This window comes from Porites lutea, chromosome 7 (assembly GCF_958299795.1).
Source record: "Porites lutea chromosome 7, jaPorLute2.1, whole genome shotgun sequence".
NCBI lineage: Eukaryota > Metazoa > Cnidaria > Anthozoa > Scleractinia > Poritidae > Porites > Porites lutea.
Genome location: NC_133207.1, coordinates 22,680,907 through 22,700,586, shown reverse-complemented (window position 1 = coordinate 22,700,586; position 19,680 = coordinate 22,680,907). Strand labels below are relative to the sequence as shown.

The 19,680-nt window shown below is 37.6% G+C and overlaps 3 protein-coding genes across 3 annotated transcripts; all 3 read left to right on the top strand.

Moving 5' to 3' along the window:
* Nucleotides 1-2,184: 2,184 nt before the first annotated feature.
* On the top strand, nucleotides 2,185-4,160 carry LOC140944232 (uncharacterized). The gene is made up of 4 exons (XM_073393363.1): nucleotides 2,185-2,255; nucleotides 2,812-2,945; nucleotides 3,503-4,094; nucleotides 4,127-4,160. Exons 2-3 carry the CDS (start codon nucleotides 2,908-2,910, stop codon nucleotides 4,002-4,004), a joined length of 540 nt encoding a protein of 179 aa, XP_073249464.1. The 5' UTR covers nucleotides 2,185-2,255; nucleotides 2,812-2,907; the 3' UTR covers nucleotides 4,005-4,094; nucleotides 4,127-4,160.
* Nucleotides 4,161-10,809: 6,649 nt separating this feature from the next.
* LOC140944165 (uncharacterized) lies at nucleotides 10,810-12,369 on the top strand. Its single transcript, XM_073393290.1, has 2 exons — nucleotides 10,810-11,260; nucleotides 11,836-12,369. The coding sequence occupies exons 1-2, from the start codon at nucleotides 10,893-10,895 to the stop codon at nucleotides 12,338-12,340; spliced, it is 873 nt and encodes a 290-aa protein (XP_073249391.1). The 5' UTR covers nucleotides 10,810-10,892; the 3' UTR covers nucleotides 12,341-12,369.
* Nucleotides 12,370-15,155: 2,786 nt separating this feature from the next.
* On the top strand, nucleotides 15,156-17,126 carry LOC140944057 (uncharacterized). Its single transcript, XM_073393167.1, has 2 exons — nucleotides 15,156-15,491; nucleotides 16,059-17,126. Exons 1-2 carry the CDS (start codon nucleotides 15,277-15,279, stop codon nucleotides 16,561-16,563), a joined length of 720 nt encoding a protein of 239 aa, XP_073249268.1. The 5' UTR covers nucleotides 15,156-15,276; the 3' UTR covers nucleotides 16,564-17,126.
* The last annotated feature ends 2,554 nt before the right edge of the window (nucleotides 17,127-19,680 follow it).

Below are 19,680 nucleotides of genomic sequence, written 5' to 3'. Positions count from 1 at the left end.
CCTCCCCATACAGGTCATATAGAATAAAAAACGCCATCAGGAGCCCATTCCTGGCGTCACATATGACCTCCGGAATGAACACTCCTATCTTATGCACACGCTAGCCTGTGTGCAGACGTCCCTTCTATGATAGTTCAAGAAATGAATGAGTTCATCTTCATCCGGTGGGTTCGCAGTGTATAAAAATACTACTGATAACAAGCTAAAAAAAAAGCGTTTTCTTCGCTTAAAAACCCTGTCCATGTCGAACCAGTTTTGTTTAGTTTAGAAAATTTAACTCTGTGCGTAGCCTGCGAAGCGCAGACGCATTTCCGGTCGTCGCTTCTCTCCCTCCGAAAAATAGCTATTTTTCGGCTACTCTGTGCGCCGCTCTAACTACAGCTCAATGGTATTGCACGCGATTAAAGAAATTTCAGATACGCTGAAGCTTTTTTCCTACGAATAGGACGAGTTTTTTTTATTGTTTTCCTCAAATATAGAGACATCTCTCAACAAAACCAAAAAAGTTCACATATACTAGAGATACCGTGTGGCACGAAATTTTTGCGGGTTCTAAGTTTTACGATTTTTGTGATTTTTCCAGCGATCCCCAAAAATAATTTCCCCAAAAAAAATTAACGAAAGCATTTTTCCCGCAAAAATTTACTCCAGAGTATTAAATATACTCCGAGTAAAATTTACTACACAATAATACAGCGCAAATGTCTGTTCAATTACAAATCGCTTCTTCAATTCAGAAACAAAACGGTATACAATGAATTGGTTTGATACAGTAGTACTGTTTGAAAATCTGTATTAGTGACTGCACGTACTTAACAAGAACGAAAATATTATCAATGCTGGGTACTGGGTACTTTTTGTTGTAATCATTTTATACCGGTACACGCGAGGATAACGCGCACGTATAGTCACATGTTACAAGACAATAAATCATCCATTTTTCTGTTCCTAACATGGCGCCCAACGCGGGGCAGAGGTTTGCATTCGTTTGAGTCGTTTTCATTTGTCATCATTGCATTGAGTCGTTTCATTAGTTATCATGGAAGAAGAAAAGAAAAAGTTGGATAGCCAGCGGGCAAAACGTGGAGGACATCGAACCGTCGTAACAAAAAACATAAACGAAGCGAGAACTATTCTCGAACACACCGATTTAGAAGATATCATGTGGAGCCGTTTGAAAGTTGTTGAGCAAATTTTGGAATGAAAAGCTAAATTTACTTGCGGGAATCGACGAGGAGATTACAAAAATATGTTCAGTTGATCATATCGAAGAGCGACACTTGAGGACACTTACGAACACTGAACTTGAATTTTGAGGAGTTTCGTGGGTCACTTTTGTCAGTTGCGTTGAACTTTGGACATTTATCATTTGCTTCAGAACTTTTATGGTTGATTTACCTTTGGGCAATCAATCCCGGGGATTGTTGTAATCATTTTATACCGGTACACGCGAGGATAACGCGCGCGTATAGTCACATGTTACAAGACAATAAATCATCCTTTTTTTCTGTTCATAACACTTTTTGAAAATTAGTTCCCAGCAAGAAAAACCAATCTGTCCTAGTGTCGTGAATGTCGTACGGCCGTTCTTCACGATTTCACAGTTTAACCCTGCAGTCAGTAAAATCTGACGTAAAATCACGCCATCTAACAATCACGCTACACTCTTGCTTTACTCACCTAGTCACAAACATTAGTTTCCGCGAAACAGAAAAATGCCCAATCCGCAAAAATAAACAACCACAAAAATTTCGTGCCACACGGTACACCCACCCAGCTTGCTTTGTATCGACCGTCAATTATCATTTTCATTTATTTATAGTTTCAGTTCAAACAGTTTAATGTGACCCGTGGGTTGGGGTGATGTCCGGCATGGAAATGGGTTTAGCAGGGTTACTTTGCTCCTTTCAGACGCTGTCAGCTGTCTGTTGTGGTAAACTTCTCGTTTTCATACAATACATAATTTCTATCTAGTCTAGGTTTTATGGCACCTCAGTATACACCTTCTGGTGTCTAGTTTCTTCCTGTTTTTATCATCTTGAAATAACGGCTTTGTGGAGACATATTCTAACAATGTTTTTACTCGCTAGGGAATGAATAAAATGATCTTCCTTTCTAGCCACAATAGAATCCAGATCATGAAACATCTTGATATATTGAATACACTTTGTCCTTTCCTATCAGTCCCAACAAGGTACTGACCAGAGGCAAGCGCTTGTTGTTTATTTCAAGGTTGAAGACAAACGCATGTTCTGGTGAGTATCAGCAATGTTTAGTTAGTTAAGCCCGGGCAGTTATCTTATTCATCTAACAAGTGCCTCTGGTCTTGGAAGTGCATCTTAGTAATCCTTTGTTCAATAGCTGAGATATTTCGCAATGATCTAAAAATAAATGAAAGCGCTTGTTAATTCTCATGGAACGAATGTTTCGTCTTCCTGTTTTGACACCTAATAGTACGGTAATATTATTAAATGGTGCACAAAGTATTCCAACACATATGTTTACAGACAACGAAAGCGGAAATTTTATTGCAAAATATCGATCCGAACCGCAGACGTTTGTTCATAGCAGCCAAAATGTGGAGTCTACCAGCCGATGAAAACACTTTGGACAAAGGCAGGTTCATGAGCTCTCCGTTTTGCTCATACTCATCGAGATGTCACCGAAAAAATGAACTAAGTAACTACCTCTTGAGTGTCGAAGTTGAAGGCAAAGTCTCGGTACTGATGGGACTCACTTCTGCCTCGACAAAGTATCATCACAAAGAGGAGTCTTCGATAAAGCGAGAGGTGTTTTCTTTATCATTTTCAGTTTATGGTGAAGAAAAGATAACTCGTTCCTAAAGCTCATACGAAGATCTCGGACCAAGGCGGAGTAGATTTCGATGTTGAAGCGAGGGAAATTGGCATGGAAGATATCTTAATTGTCACTTCAGAACACGAGAGGTAAGCAAGATTGACGAAAACTGTGATATATATTCGATTTTCTCGCTCTTAGCAGCCTTTCGTTTTGGTTTAATTAAAAGTCTTGTTTCAAAACCTCGCTTATTAATAAATCTTTCCCATAACATGGGTGTGCTTAAGCGTAAGTTCTTTGACTTCCAACATGATAGACGGTGCTCTTCGCAGTGTCCGTAGAGCTTGCTGCTTGCTTCTGCAAACTAATTATAAACAGACCTGGCACACAGGTTTCCTTTCTGGGTGTGGAATTAAATCAAATAAGGGGAAACCTTAAAGCTTATTGTTTTTTTCCGATGACATTGTACAATACTCAAAAGTCTGCAGCTAAAGACGTCTGAATAAATTATGAGGTGACCTGCAAAGAAAGCAGAACGAAACAGGGTTGGAGCAACTCACTGAACAGTAAACTGTAAAGTTTATTGTCATCCGAATATAAAACACTTTTTTGAAGATTAATGACAGGAAACTAATTACCTGTAGAAACCTGTACATATTTTAACAACAATTAACTGATATTGAAACTTTTCTTGTTCAAATTGTAGAGAAGACAAGAAAACAGAGGATACAGTCGAGATAAAAGTAAGAGTACTTTTCTTTTCTATCTCCGCAAAGTTGGAACATATTCACGAGAGTTCGGAGGTCAAAGGATTTGTCAGGATTGATCATTATTCATCTCAAACCGGAAACTGGACGAAGTGGGAATTTGACGCTGATTCATTTGAAGAAGCAATGACCGAAGTTAAAAAGCTTGAGACGCATATGTGTAATATCCCAAACATTGTTAATCGTATGCCTCACACAAAGCTCTTTGCCCTCCGCATAGTGGTCACGCCGAATGTTGGAGACGTGTTTACGGCAGCTTTGTACCTTGAACTGGAAAAGATGTTAAACGAACTCCAAGTAATGTCTGTAGCATCTTCCAAGTGCCGTATTGATTTCGAAATTTTCAAAATCAAACGGTCACTGAAAGACTTAAAAGACTCTGCGATGGACAAATCTTTCTTGAAAAGGCTAGATGAAATAAGACAAAGTAAGACAAAGTAAATCTAGAGCCTGAGTTACCTATATTCTGTCTAATCATTCATCAAGAACTCGGAGAAAAAAAAAACATTCAAATTAAACGATATTATTGTACTGGTGTACTCAAATAAAAGCAAGGCATAGATATGAGACAAATCAACGTCTTACAAGTATACGAGGAAAATACAAAATACCCTTTCAAGTCAACCCCCGAAAGCAAGTTGTTAAGAAAAAGTAAGATGTTTGTCTAAGCTTAACTGCCAATTACGTTAATTACTGATATTGCATTTATTTTTGATTTTCCTTGTTTGATAGCCTGCGTAGCAGGCGCTGTTTTTTTTAGGGCGAAATGGAGAAGTATCGAGGACGCGCACGCTCGTTCCCCTCGCGCGGCAACATCACAACAAAGGCCACTAAAAAGCGAAAAGAATTGAATTCGTCATCTTTTTTCTGATCCTTTGTTCAGGAATTGAACCATTTCGTAAAGATCTGAATAGCACTCTGAAAGCTAAGTTCCTCTTCCTTTTTCGGTACCTAAGTCATCCGTAAACCTGAATACGCCTTGGAATTTGATTTTCTTTTCTAATTCTCAAGGTAAGCGGGTTATAATTTTGGGAAATGATCGCTTGCCATGCTTTTACCAAATACTGATCTAACAGCAAATCAAAGAACCAAAAATGTTATCTAGCTTCGCTTAAACTCATGTGCTAGATGCAAACATATGCAAAGCGAAATACAATTTATGAGATTGAAATTTTTGTACACCAATAATCCCCTAGCCTGCGAACAGCAGACGCATTTACGGTCGTCGCTTCTGTCCCTATTCCCTAACAATAGTAAACCTGTTGCAATGTTAGCGATAAGGTATACAATAGAAACCCTTCCGGTCAGCTAACCCAAAAATGTCCAGCTTTGGCTATTAAAACCGCTACTATACTTAAACTAGTAAGAAAAGTATAGGAGAAGTAGAGTAGAAGTAGAGAGGTTAGTAGAACTGAGAAAGTTGCTGGGTAAGTAGAAGTTGTAAGAAGATTAAGAAGAATAAAGGCAAGATGTAAATCAGACTGATTCCTGGTACCTCTTCGTGTAGCGAGGTCCCAGGTGGAAACATATAGTCACAAGTACAGTAATAGATCAAACTTTTACCTGAAACAAAATATCAGTAATTAATCGCGGTGTTTCTGGGGAGGGACGAAAAACGAGTAGCCTGCGAGCAAGCTCTCCTATTTGGGCGAGCAAGGCCCAAACAGGAGAGCTTGCTCGCAGGCTAAAAAACGAGCTCCCTTAAAAACGCCTGCGTGGTAGGCTACATTAACGGTTACTGAAAAGAAAGCGTAATAATATAAAGTGTTTATAGTTGACCTTTGTTTAAGAATTCAGATATTTCGTGATTTGATCCGAAATTACTTGCATTAACTGAACCAAAGCTCTATTATTTCTTCCTGTTTTTAACATCTTGAAATAACGGCTTTGTGGAGAGATATTCTAAGAATTTTTTTAATCGCCAAAGAATGGATTTAATGATCTTCCTTTGTAGCTACAATAGAATACAGATTTTGAAACAGGTTGATACTGATTATATTGAATACACTTTGTCCTGTCCAATCAGACACAACAAGGTACTGAAGGCAAACGCTTGGTGTTGATTTCAAGTTTACGTTTTCGGGTGAGTATTAGCGATGTTTGTTTTTATATATGTACACGGGGGCCATCTTCATATTCCATCCCTTATCTATCTTAAAGTTTTATTTTGTGCTCCTCAAGGAAGTTGCAAAAATACATTTTGTTTCAAATTTTACGTAAGATGGTAAATATATCTCCACTGAAAGGTTCTCAAGCATTACACCCGGTTTCTAGCTCTCAGCAATAAAGAGCGTCAAGACTGATTTCCTTTTGAGAAATCACTGCAATGGCCTTTAACAGCGATTTCTAAGTTAATTTTAACCTTCTTTCGGCCTGTTTTGGCGCAGAATACTAATTACAACGAAGTGCTATTTCTATTTTTTGTTTTTATTCATTTTTATTGGCGACAGAAGTACGTGTATTTTCAGAGTGATTTTAAACATAAGCGAAGTTAAGAATCAAAGTGAATTTTATACAAGACCTTCGCCATGGAGCCTACCCTGCGAGCACAGCTTTCTCTCTTGCATGGCGTTTAACTGCGTTTACGACGCTCGCGTCGCTTGTCAGTCACGTAGTTTGTTTGTTTTATACTCCCCGCTCAAAATATCACATAAGCTTTTCGGGCGAAAGGATGACAATATACTGCAGATATAAGAAAATACAACGTTTTTCTAGAATCCACTAGATATTTGGAGATATATCGTTCAGACGAAGCAAACGGTAACACCAATAAAATTTCTATGCAAATACCACTTTTTTAAATATAAATTTTATTGTATCGACCTTTAATGCGCATCCTGTTGAAATGTAGGCACTGCTATGGTTTTTAGTCAGGACAAAACTTCTAAGTGTCTCATAGAATCAGGCGAGTGCCGAAGCAGAATAATGGCCGCGGCGGGAACGAGTAAATTCTTTTAATAAGGCGAAAATTCGCTTGTGCTGTATCTTTGAAAGTATGCTTATTTCTCGGCTTTTTTAGAGGCGATTTAGATAAAATTTTACAGAGACATCGTGGAAGAATAGAAGTTTAGAACGGTTGTTTTTTAGTGGATAGATCGTGCCTCAGACTCAATATTTTAAGTCACAATTGTAAGTACCAATGGGAAATCGTGATTTTGTGTCTAAGTTTGTTGGAAGAATAGAAGACAGCACTGCATGACATTAAACTTAACAACTATATAAACAACTGAAGCAGATTCACAAATATACAGAGACTACAAATGGCCAGATAAAACGAACAAACAAGCAAAGAAAATAGAATTCAGATGTTTCGTGATTTGATCCTAAAGTACTAACGAATTAACTGAACCAATTACGGCTCTGACTATTATTTTATTCTGTATTTTTAAAAACATCTTGAAATAACGGCTTTGTGGAGAGATACCAAAAAGGGGGACCCTGATCTTGGTGATACTAATAGCGGGTCTTATAAATAATCTCAGACAGCTATCTTATTCATCTTAACAAGTGCCTCTGAGGTTACTAAAGCCAAATACATACGCCACTCAAAAGCGAGCGGAAAAAATATGAAGTGCATCTTAGTAATCGTTTGTTTGAATAGCTGAGGTATTTCGTGATGATCTGAAATTTAATAAAAGCGCTTCTTCTCGTAAAAAGAAAGCTTCGTCTTCCTGTTTTGACACCTGAGTCTCTATTCAAATGTTAAAAGTTTGCTTCATATCTAACTGTAATTTATTTTGCAGGCTCAAACACTATTATACTGACATGATTATTTTAAAAAGTCAAATAGTTGAAACAGGTCTGAACAAGCAAGTGTTTATTGTTGACTCACATATTTCGTAATTTGATCCGACTGGTTAACTGAACCAAAGGTCGCTTATTTCTTCCTGTTTTTATCATCTTGAAATAACAGCTTTGTGGAGAGATATTTTAAGAATCTTTTTAATCGCCAAAGAATGGCCGGATTAAATGATCTTCTTTTCTAGCCACAATAGAATACAGATTATGAAACAGGTTGATATATTGAATACACTTTGCACTGTCCAATCAGTCCCAAAAAGGTACTGAAGGCAAACGCTTGTTGTTTATTTCAAGTTTACAAACAAACGCGTTTTCGGGTGAGTGTCAGCGATTTTTTTTTTATATATGTACATGGGGGCCATCTTCATATTCCATCCCTTATCTATTTTAACGTTTTATTTTGCGCTCCTCAAGAAAGTTGCAAAAATACATTTTGTTTCAAATTTTACGTAAGATGGTAAATATATCTCCACTGAAAGGTTCTCAAGCATTACACCCGGTTTCTAGCTCTCAGCAATAAAGAGCGTCAAGACTGATTTCCTTTTGAGAAATCACTGCAATGGCCTTTAACAGCGATTTCTAAGTTAATTTTTACCTTCTTTCGGCCTGTTTTGGCGCAGAATACTAATTACAACGAAGTGCTATTTCTATTTTTTGTTTTTATTCATTTTTATTGGCGACAGAAGTACGTGTATTTTCAGAGTGATTTTAAACATAAGCGAAGTTAAGAATCAAAGTGAATTTTATACAAGACCTTCGCCGTGGAGCCTACCCTGCGAGCACAGCTGTCTCTCTTGCATGGCGTTTAACTGCGTTTACGACGCTCGCGTCGCTTGTCAGTCACGTAGTTCGTTTGTTTTATACTCCCCGCTCAAAATATCACAAAGGGTTTTCAGGCGAAAGGATGACAATATACTGCAGATATAAGAAAATACAACGTTTTTCTGGAATCCAGTAGATATATCGCTCAGACGAAGCAAACGGTAACACCAATAAAATTTCTGTGCAAATCACCACTTTTTTAAATATAAATTTTACGACCTTTAATGCGCATCCTGTTGAAATGTAGGCACTGCTATACTTTTTAGTCAGGACAAAACTGCTAAGGGTCTCACAGAATCAGGCAAGTGCCGAAGCAGACTTATGGCCGCGGGGGAACGAGTAAATTCTTTTAATAAGGCGAAAATTTGCTTGTGCTGCATCTTTTAAAGTATGCCTTATATCTCGGCTCTTTTAGAGGCGATTTAGATAAAATTTTACAGAGACATTGTGGAAGAATGGAAGTTTAGAACGGTTGGTTTTTAGTTGGTAGATCTTGCCTCAGACTCAATGTTTTAAGTCACAATTGTAAGTACCAATGGGAAATCGTGATTTTGTGTCTAAGTTTGCTGGAAGAATAGAAGACAGCTCTGCATGACATTAAACTTAACAACTATATAAACAACTGAAGCAGATTCACAAATATACAGAGACTCAAATGGCCAAATAAAACGAACAAACAAGCAAAGAAAATAGGCCTTTGATTAATTCTAGCGCATGAGGTAACAACTTGGTTGAAAAAGCCTGAGAGCAAAAGCCTTAGAGCAATTACTAATATTATCACCTTGTCCGCTTTCAATGATATTCTTTATTTTCTGTAACTAATCACACGCGGGCATCCTTGGGAATTAATTCAGTTTAGCGAGCGAAATACGCGTACGCGGGCCGGGAGAAATAGCGATAAAGTAATCGTCACTGGGCATCCATCGGACTGGTATTCTAAAAAATATGATGACGATTATTATAGCACTTCACTTCGCGTGTCACCTCCCTCTACCGTGTTCCTCAAGAATATTAAAGGACTACTGGCGGGAACACATTTCAAAAAGTCTATAAATTTAAAATTTATAAACATGTTACTACTCTGTAAAAGGTCCAGTTTTTCTTTTTGACAAGTGATTGGCCGTGGATAACAACGGTGATGACCTGTTTTTCTTTGACGAGTCCCGTCACAACAATTGATACTCAGGCCTTTAACTTAATGGCCGAAAATATAAAGTTTACATCATAGAAATTAATAACTTATAAGTTTCTTGCCCTCTTTTCTCGGAGTGCGACCAAAACGTTCTGAAATCGGCTTTCAAAAAGGCCATATATAATTCTTCATCATTTTTTTTGAAAGGCCTAGACAAACAACCTATTTATTCTTACCAATCAGCTCTCGGGTGTTGACTTTACGGTACCTCTTGTCAAAACAGGGTTAAAAAAGCACGCGTTAGATCACTTAACATAGGCCACTCAAAAATGGTAAGCGATAAAATATGAACTACATGTCACCGAACTCAGTGTATTCAAGAATTGACACAGTTCGTCCCTAAATAGCCTTAATTACGATTATGGACTGGTGATAAATAAATTTCTTCGCGGCCAAAACTTTTTAAATTGTTTGTAACTGGCGCATATAAACCCCTTTTGTAGCTAAAAGGTCAAACAGGGGTTGTTACGCTCGCTAAACCGTCGGAATAAAACAGCCTAAAAAAAATGAACAGAATTTCTAAGCGTAGATTAGTTTTTGTAAAATTCTGTTCACCGTTCAGTTTTATCCGATTTACAAACGCGGAAAAAATCTAAAAAACAAACGTGCGCAGGAGCCTATCCTGAGTCCGCGTTTTACAAGTCCGAGTTTTACAAGTCTGCGTTTTAGTAGTCCTTCTTTTACTAGTCCGCGTGTTACTAGTCCTCCTTTTACTAGCCCAGTTCAGTCCAGTCCAGTCCAGTCCTCGAAATACAGTATGCCCTGTTTTTACATGTAATGTTTTTGTTTTGCATTGGTAGTCCCAGTAAACCTTTCTTGACATTAAATTTTAAATTCTGCCGCCAGTTCAATGTAGGCAGAATTTTTCTTGAAAAAAGACTTTTGACCATTTCCATCAGAAGCTAATTACATGTTGACTTATATCTGATTTCATCTTAGTCTGGCTATAAAGGTTCTTGAATACAGGGGTTCTGATGCAAATTTTAGCCTAACAGGTTCTTAACGTTAATATTACATTGGGCGGGGCCTCTAATAAGAAATGAGATATTTCAGTTCCAAAAGAAAAAACTGTTATGGCAGCCACAATCGAAAGTTAACAAAAAAGGGGGGAGCTCAATCTAGGTGATACTAATGGTGGGTCTTATTAATAAGTTAAGCCCAGGCAGTTATCTTATTCATTTAACAAGTGCCTCTGGTCATTAAGGGCACATACATATAGGCCACTCAAAAGGGAGCGGAAAAAATATGAAGTGCATCTTGGTAATCCTTTGTTCAATAGCTAAGATATTTCGTAATGGTCTAAAAATTTAATAACAGCGCTTGTTAATTGTCATGGAACGAAAGTTTCGTCTTCCTGTTTTGACACGTGAGTGTACGGTAATATTATTAAGTACTACACAATATATTCCAACACAATTATGTTTACAGACAACGAAAGCGGAAATTTTATTGCAAAATATCGATCCAAACCGCAGACGTTTCGTCACCCCAGTCTCTAGTTCTTAGCAGCCAAAATGTGGAGTCTACCAGCCGATGAACACACTTTGGACAAAGCCAAGTTCATAAGCTCTCCGTTTTGCTCATACTCATCGAGATGTCACCGAAAAAATGAACTAAGTAACTACCTCTTGAGTGTCGAAGTTGAAGGCAAAGTCTCGGTACTGATGGGACTCGCTTCTGCCTCGGCAAAGTATCGCCACAAAGAGGAGTCTTCGATAAAGCGAGAGGTGTTTTCTTTATCCTTGTCAGTTTATGCAAGAAAAGGTTATCTTGTTCCTGAAGCTCATACGAAGTTCTCGGACCAAGGCGGAGTAGATTTCGATGTTGAAGCGAGGGAAATTGGCATGGAAGATATCTTAATTGTCACTTCAGAGCACGAGAGGTAAGCAAGATGGGGGACGAAAACTGAGATATCTATTCGATTCTCTCGCTCTTAGCAGCCTTTCGTTTTAGTTTAATTAAAAATCTTTTTTCAAAACTAAGTTTATTAATAAATCTTTCCCATAACAGGAGTGAGCTTAAGCGTAAGTTCTTTGACTTCCAACATGAAAGACGGTGCTCTTCTCAGTGTCCTTGGAGCCGCGTGCTGCTTGCTTCCGCAAACTAATTATAAACAGACCTGGCACACAGGTTTCCGTACTAGGTGTGGAATTAAATGAAATAACGGGAAACCTTAAAGCTTATTGTTTTTTTTTTCCGATGACATTGAACAATACTCAAAAGTCTGCAGTGAAAGACGTCAATAAATGATGAGGCGACCTGCAAAGAAAACAGAACGAAACAGGGTTGGAGTAACTCACTGTAAACTGTAAAGTTTATTGAATTTAAAGTTTATTGTCATCCTAATATACAACTCTTTTTTGGAGATTAATGACAGGAAACTAATTACTCGTAGAAACCTGTACATATTTTAAATACAATTGACTGATATTGAAACTTTTCTTGTTCAAATTGTAGAGAAGAAAAGAAAACAGAGGATACAGTGGAGGTCAAAGTAACAGTACTCTTCTTTTCTATCTCCGCAAAGTTGGAACATATTCACGAGAGTTCGGAGGTCAAAGGATTTGTTAGGATTGATTATTATTCATCTCAAACCAGAAACTGGACGAAGTGGGAATTTGACGCTGATTCATTTGAAGAAGCAATGACCGAAGTTAAAAAGCTTGAGACACATATGTATAATATTCCAAACATTGTTAATCGTATGCCTCACACAAAGCTCTTTGCCCTCCGCATACTGGTCACGCCAAATGTTGGAGACACGTTTAAGGTAGCTGTGTACCTTGAACTGGAAAAGATGTTAAAAGAACTTCAAGTAATGTCTGTAGCATCGTCCAAGTGCCGTATTGATTTCGAAGTTGACAAAATCAAACGGTCACTTAAAGACTTAAAAGACTCTGCGATGGAAAAATATTTCTTGGAAAGGCTAGATCAAGTAAGGCAAAGTAAATCTAGAGCCTGAGTTAACTATATTCTGTCTAATTATTCATCAAGAACTCGGAGAAATAAACATTGAAATTAAACTATATTTTTGTACTAGTGTACTCAAATAAAGCAAGGCATAGATATGAAACAAATCAACGTCTAACAAATATACGGGGAAATACAAGAAAAATAAGCCAGATTATGAGTTATCAAGTACGCTTTAAATGATATTGTTACTTTTCTCTAAGAATTCCTTAGCTAATAGATGGGGAGAAGAAGACAGGTAATATTGATAGAGGTTTCAAATTGACGATCAAAACGGCTATTTAGCTGTGGTCGAAGTCGCAAGAATTTCCATATAAAAAGCCTGGATATGAAAGCTGATAACTGATGAAAACAAACTTTGCCGCTGCAGTTTTTAAAAGTGTTAGAAACTCCCTGACTGTGCACAAGTTTTGTTTTTAGTTCACAAATTTTTCTAAATTTTCACCATTAACAACAGCCGAGACATCAGTATTAAAGGATGTAGCACTAGCAAAACGAATTTTGCATGAATTTATTCACAGATAGGTGTCCCCCACCGCCATAAAGGCCTTCCCTTAAAGGCTTCTAGGCTTAAACACAAGCAGTCAGTAATGAATCATTTTGTACGCTTTTGTTGATACTGCCTTCTTCTCCTTACGAGTTTCTTAGCTAATCGATGAAAATAAAAGAATCGATAAAGGATATGTTTATCCACCACATAACTAGAGGGCTAGAATAAAACTGCTCTAAACAGGCGGAAAAAACCTTTGCATATTTCTCACGGGTCTTTTACGGGTGGCCCATGGGCTAATTCTTGTCGAGGTTTTTTTAGATAGCTTCTTTTATGGATACTAACCATTAACTAAATTTGCACCAAAAAATATTGCAGGCACATACTGGAAGATTGCACGATCGCCGTACTTGATCCAAATTTATTGCGCGGCATGCGTGTGCGTAGGTACACGGAAAATCAAACAACCTGAAACTTGAGGCAATATCAGTATTTTAGGTATCGCAGAAGAAAAGCCTAGACAAGTTTTAAAAAAGATCTTGGTCATTTTTTTTAATAGTTGACAATTAAGCCATTGGGTGTTGTCTTCAAGTGTTTGACCGAGTGACAACAAAGGCCACAATTATAAAGTCGGTGTCTTTTTATCCTTTGTTCAAGAACTGAAACATTTCGAAAACAAATGAAAGCACTTGTTCCAGTAGAGCTAACGTTCGTGTTCCTGTATTTGCGGACTGTTGGTTGACCTCGCTAGCTGTCAGGAAGCCGTCTTAATTCAGTCGCATCGGATATTGTACAAAGGAGTACTAGTCCAGACCAAAGTTTTAGCAAACAGCCGCTATATAAATCCCTTGACCTGAATGCTGATCGATCTAACAGCAAAGAAACGAAAATATGTTGCCTCGCTAAAACGCAAAACGAAAATGTTAATACAAAGTTTGAAAACTGAAAAATTTCTAAGCAAATACCACTTTTTTAAAAATAAATTTTATAGCATCGACCTCTAGTGCGCATCCTTTTGAAGTCTAGGCACTGCCAGGCTTTTCGGTCAGGAGAAAACTGCTAGTGTATGTCTCACAGAATCAGGCAAGTGAAGCAGCCTTAAGGTCGCGGACCGCGGAGGAACGAGTAAATTCACAAGGCCAATCATCTCGGCTCTTTTAGACGCCCTTTAGGTAAAATTTACAGAGACACTGAATTAGCCGTATTCACAGTAGAGACGGATTATCCGTGGGATAATTCACGTCAGTCAGATAATCGGTCCTAATTTGAAAATGGAACGGTCTTAATTATTTGGATGCATCAGATCGTCCGACTTTGTCCATCTGCTTTTCCGTCAATTTTCACGAATGGATTATCCGTCTGAGACGGTGTGAAAACGGTCATTGTGGAATAATGGAAGTTTAGGAGGGTTATTTTTTATTTGGTACGTGCCTTAAGTAGCTTAAGCCCGCAAGGCAATGTTTATCAGAATTGTACCAAATTGGGAAATCGTGATTTTGGGTCTAAGTTGCGGAAAAAACAGTAGACAGCACTGCAAGAGAGAAAAAGGCCTTTTATTGTTTCTAGTGCATGAGGTAATAATTTGGTTGAAAAAGCTTTATGGCTTAGAGCAATTAAAATTATGACGATTATAGCTCTTCACGTATGGTGTCACCTCTCTACTGTTCCTCAAGAATATTAAAGGACTACTGGTGGCATGGGAATGCATTTCAAAAAGTTTATAAATTTACAGTTTAATAACAATAAATTTAAACATTCGAATATAACTGCAATTAACTGATGACGTTACTAAAAAGAAACCTGACTAGAGAGAAAAGAAAATGTTACATTGAGCGGAGGCCTCTGATAGAAGAAATGAGATATTTCAATCCCAAAAGAAAAATCTGTTGTTACAGCCGCAATCGAAAGTCTACAAAAAAAAGGGCGAGCTTGATTTAGACGATACTAATGGTGGGTCTTATTAATAAGCCCGAGCAGTTATCTTATTTATGCATCTTAACATAGTGCCTCTGGTCATTATAACGCCACATGAAGTGTATCTTTGTAATCCTTTGTTCTAAATAGCTGAGATATTTCGTTATGATCTAATTAAAAATATTAATAAAAGCGCTTGTTCTCATTGAAAGAAAGTTTCGTCTTCCTGCTTTGATACCTGAGTGTACCGTAATATTATTAAGTGGTGCACAAAATTTTCACAAACACACAGTTACAGACAACGAAAGCGGAAATTTCATTGCAAAATATCGATCCAAACCGCGGATATCTCGTCACCCCAGTCCCTCGCCAAAATGTGGAGTCTACCAGCCGATGTAAACACTTTGGAAAAAGGCAAGTTCATAAGCTCTCCGTTTTGCTCATACTCATCGAGATATCATCGCAAAAATGAACTTAATAACTACCTCTTAAGTGTCGAAGTTGAAGGGAAAGTCTCGGTACTGATGGGACTCGCTTCTGCCTCGGCAAAGTATCGACACAAAGAGGAGTCTTCGATAAAGCGAGAGGTGTTTTCTTTATCCCTGTCAGTTTATGCGAGGAAAGGTTATCTTGTTCCTGAAGCTCATACGAAGATCTCGGACCAAGGAGTAGATTTCGATGTTGAAGCGATGGAAATTGGCATGGAAGATATCTTAATTGTCACTTCAGAACACGAGAGGTAAGCAAGTCGATTGACGAAAACTGATCTATATTAGATTCTCGCGCTCTTGGCAGCCTTTGATGTTAGTTTATTTAAATCATAGTGAGTGTGTCTTGTTTCAAAACTTCCCTTAAATCTGAACATGAGCGAGCTTAAGCGTATTAGTTCTTTCAGACTTCCAGCATGACAGCGTGCCCTTCTCATTGTACGTAGAGAGTTTTTTCTGCTTGCTTCTACAAACTAAACAGACCCAGCATAGAGGTGTCCGTACTAGATGTGGAATTAAATCAATTAACTGGGCACCTTGAGCTCAATCAAGTCTCCAGTGAAACACGTCAATAAATTATGAGGTGACTTGCGAAGAAAGCAGAACGAAACAGGGTAAGGGGTTGGAGCAACTCACTAAAAAACTTTGGAGTTTATTGAAATTCCTCTTGTCCACTGATAAAGCATTCAGATATCATCCGAATATACACCTTTGACAAGAGACTACTTGCCTGTAGAAACCTGCACATACAATTAACTGATAATGAAAATTTCCACTACAATTAACTGATAATGAAATTTCTCTTGTTTAAATTTTAGAGAAGACAAGAAAACAGAGAATACAGTCGAGTTTAAAGTAAGAGTAGTCTTCTTTTCTATCTCCGCAAAGTTGGAACACATTCACAAGAGTTCAGAAGTGAAGGGATTTGTCAGGATTGATCATTATTCATCTCAAACCGGAAAATGGAAGAATTGGGAATATGACGCTGATTCCTTCAATCAAGCAATGGCCAAAGTTAAAGACCTTGAGAAGAATATGTATAATATTCCAAACATTGTTAATCGTGATCCTTACACAAAGCTCTTCGCCCTCCGCATAGTGGTCACACCAAACGTGGGAGACACGTTTAAGGTAGTTGTGTGTCTTGAACTGGAAAAGATGTTAAACGAACTCCAAGTAATGTCTGTTTCATCTCTCAAGTACCGTATTGATTTCCAAGTTGACAAAATCAAACGGTCACTAAAAGACTTAAAAGACACTGCGATGGAAAAATATTTCTTGAAAAGGCTAGAAGAAATAAGACAAAGTAAATCTAGAGCCTGAGTTAACGATATTGTGTGTAATCATCCATCAAGAACTCGGAGAAAAAAAATTATTCAAATTAAACGATATCATTGTTATTATTACTGGTGTACTCAAATAAAAGCAAGGCGTAGGTATGAGAAAAATCAACGTCTTACAAAATTAATATACCAGAAAATACGAGAAAAATCAAGTAAGGCACATTATGAGTTATCTTGTACGCTTTAGATGATACTGCTTACTTTTCTCTAAGACTTCCTTAAATAATAGATGCGGAGAATATAATGGTTTCTTTGAGGATCAGTGAATCAAAACTGCTATTTAGCTGAGGTCAAAGTCGCACGAATTTCCATAGCAAAAAATAATTGGTTATGACAGCGGCAAAAATAAAAACTGATGAAAGCAAACTTTGCTGCAGTTTATAAAAGTGTTGGAAGCTCCCTGACCGTGCGCAAGTTTTGTTTTTAGTTCACAAATAGACCTTTTTACCAATACGGCGGCCATATTGAATTAATTCGATTTAAGGAGTATTATAGGATACCCAGGGGGTATGAGCGTATTTCGTTTGTATTTCCGAGCACTTTTCGGGAAATTTTTTCTTATAGTTTTCTTAGAATAAGATTGTAATGGGAATAAAGATCCTTGTGCCGTGTTTGGATTTTTTTTCTTTCCTTTTTTTTTACATAGTGGCCATCTCCGTATATCTTCCCGTATCTATTTTAACGTTTTATTTTGCGCTCCTCAAGAAAGTTGCAAAAATACCTTTTCTTTCAAATTTTACGCAAGATGGTAAATCATTTCTCTACTGAAACGTTCTCAAGCTGCATTACACCTGGTTCCCAGCTCTCGGCAATAAAGAGCCGGCAAGACTGATTTCCTTTTAAGAAATCACCGAAATGGCCTTTAATAGCGATTTTTAGGTTAATTTTAACCTTTCTTTGGGCCACATGTTTTGGCGCAAAATACCAGCCGTCTCTACCCCCTGACCCGAAAGAACTAATACGCTTAAGCTCGCTCATGTCAACGCTAGGTCTTCCTGTTTTTGTCGCCTTAGCTTAAACCTTGCAAGTCTATCCGCAAACCTTTAGATTCACATCGAATTTCTGAAATAATTTCACTAAGGAGTTTATAAACTAAGTATTCTTGGTCAACATGTCTCTCACCTACCACTGTCCGACTCTTAAGTAATCAAGAATGTTTACCACGCTACATTAAAGGTTACTCAAAAGAAATCGGAATAATATATAGTGTTTATTGACCTTTGTTTAAGAAATCAGGTATTCCGTGATTTGATCCTAAAGTATTAAATGAACCATTAAAGCTCTGTAGAGTTACTTCTTCCTGTTTTTGTCATCTTGAAATAACGGCTTTGTGGAGAGGTATTGTAAGAATGTTTTTAATCGCCAGAGAATGAATTAAATGATCTTCCTTTCTAGCCACAATAGAATACAGATTATCAAACAGGTTGATAAATTGAATACACTTTGTTCTTTCTTATCAGTCTCAACAAGGTACTGAAGGCAAACGCTTGTTGTTTATTTCAAGGTTAAAGACAAACGCGTTTTCGTGTGAGTATCACCGATTTTTTTTTTCTTTTCCTTTTTTTTTACATAGGGGCCATCTCCATATACCTTCCCGTATCTATTTTAGCGTTTTATTTTGTGCTCCTCAAGAAAGTTGCAAAAATACCTTTTGTTTCAAATTTTACGCAAGATGGTAAATCAATTCTCTACTGAAACGTTCTCAAGCTGATTTACACCTGGTTCCCAGCTCTCGGCAATAAAGAGCCGGCAAGACTGATTTCTTTTAAGAAATCACCGAAATGGCCTTTAATAGCGATTTTAAGGTTAATTTTAACCTTTCTTTGGGCCACATGTTTTGGCGCAAAATACCAATTACTACGAAGTGCTAGTTCTATTTTTTGTTTTTATTCATTTTATTGGCTACAGAAGTACCTGTATTTTATTTTAAACATAAGCGAAATTAAGAATCAAAGTGAATTTTATACAAGACTTTCGCTATGGAGCCTACCCTGTGAGCAGAGCTTTCTCTCTTGCATGCCGTTTAACTGTGTTTACGAAGTCGTTCGCGTCACTTGTCAGTCACGTAGTTGGTTTGTTTTATACTTCCCGCTCAAAATATCACATATCACGCTTTTCGGGCGAAAGGATGACAATATACCGCAGATATAAAAAAATACAACGTTTTTAAGAATTCATGTACATATTTAGAGATATATCGCTACAGAAAAAGCAAACGGTAAGACCAATAAGAGAGACGTCGTCCCTCTCCTCCGCGCCCCCCACGGGTCAGGGGGTGGAGACGGCTGACATTTCAGACTAACCTTGCCGCACAGCACCAAAAGGATTAGGTAAAGTTGTGCAAATGATCTTTGTTTCCTCAATGTCTTTATAGCCTAAAAAAATTAATAAGGTTGACTGAAAAATACATATCACCAGAAGAACTTCGAAAAAGTTTTGCGTTTTGAAAAAAGAAATGGAATCTTTGGCTCACCCGTTCCGTTGATCACGAAATTGACAGGCTCATATGTGATGTAAAGAAACATAAATCAAGGAACTGAAAAACAGGATGTCAAGCATGCTATCCCTCCCTTTCTTAGGTTGCATCTAGCTGCAACAAATCTTGGGGTATGTTTTACCTTTCAATTAACAGTTGTTTCAGATTGTGAACTGAAAGAAATATTTCTAGAACTATACACACTTGTTTAATTGTATCTAAAATCATCTTTCCGAATCCTTAATCTTCATCACAGCTCGTTTATTTCCGAAAGAATACAGTCAACTCCCTTTATGGTGGACCCTGTGTGGACTTCGAATTCGCGTCTTCATTATTGCGCGAGAGTCCGTAATAGCGGGATTTTATTTCAGTCAAACATCTGTAATTTGTGTTTGCCCGGGATTTAGTTACTATCCTTTTTATTGGGGTGTCCGTTATAGCGGGGTGTCCGTGAGGCGCGACTTGATTGTTACTTAGGCGAATGTGTGTCAAAATGGCGCCAAATCTGAACATTTTCAAAAAAAATTCTCTACAAAATCACGTTGTGCTCAAATCGTTTAAGACCTGTTTAATTAACAATTGAGTAGACTAATATTGTAACAGCACTTTGAATTTTTTTAG

Coding starts and splice junctions, on each gene's coding strand:
- LOC140944232 (XM_073393363.1), top strand. CDS start 2,908: ATGGAAGATATCTTAATTGTCACTTCAGAACACGAGAG. Junction 2,946..3,502: donor GTCACTTCAGAACACGAGAG/GTAAGCAAGATT, acceptor TTCAAATTGTAG/AGAAGACAAGAAAACAGAGG.
- LOC140944165 (XM_073393290.1), top strand. CDS start 10,893: ATGTGGAGTCTACCAGCCGATGAACACACTTTGGACAAAGCCAAGTTC. Junction 11,261..11,835: donor GTCACTTCAGAGCACGAGAG/GTAAGCAAGATG, acceptor TTCAAATTGTAG/AGAAGAAAAGAAAACAGAGG.
- LOC140944057 (XM_073393167.1), top strand. CDS start 15,277: ATGGGACTCGCTTCTGCCTCGGCAAAGTATCGACACAAAGAGGAGTCT. Junction 15,492..16,058: donor GTCACTTCAGAACACGAGAG/GTAAGCAAGTCG, acceptor TTTAAATTTTAG/AGAAGACAAGAAAACAGAGA.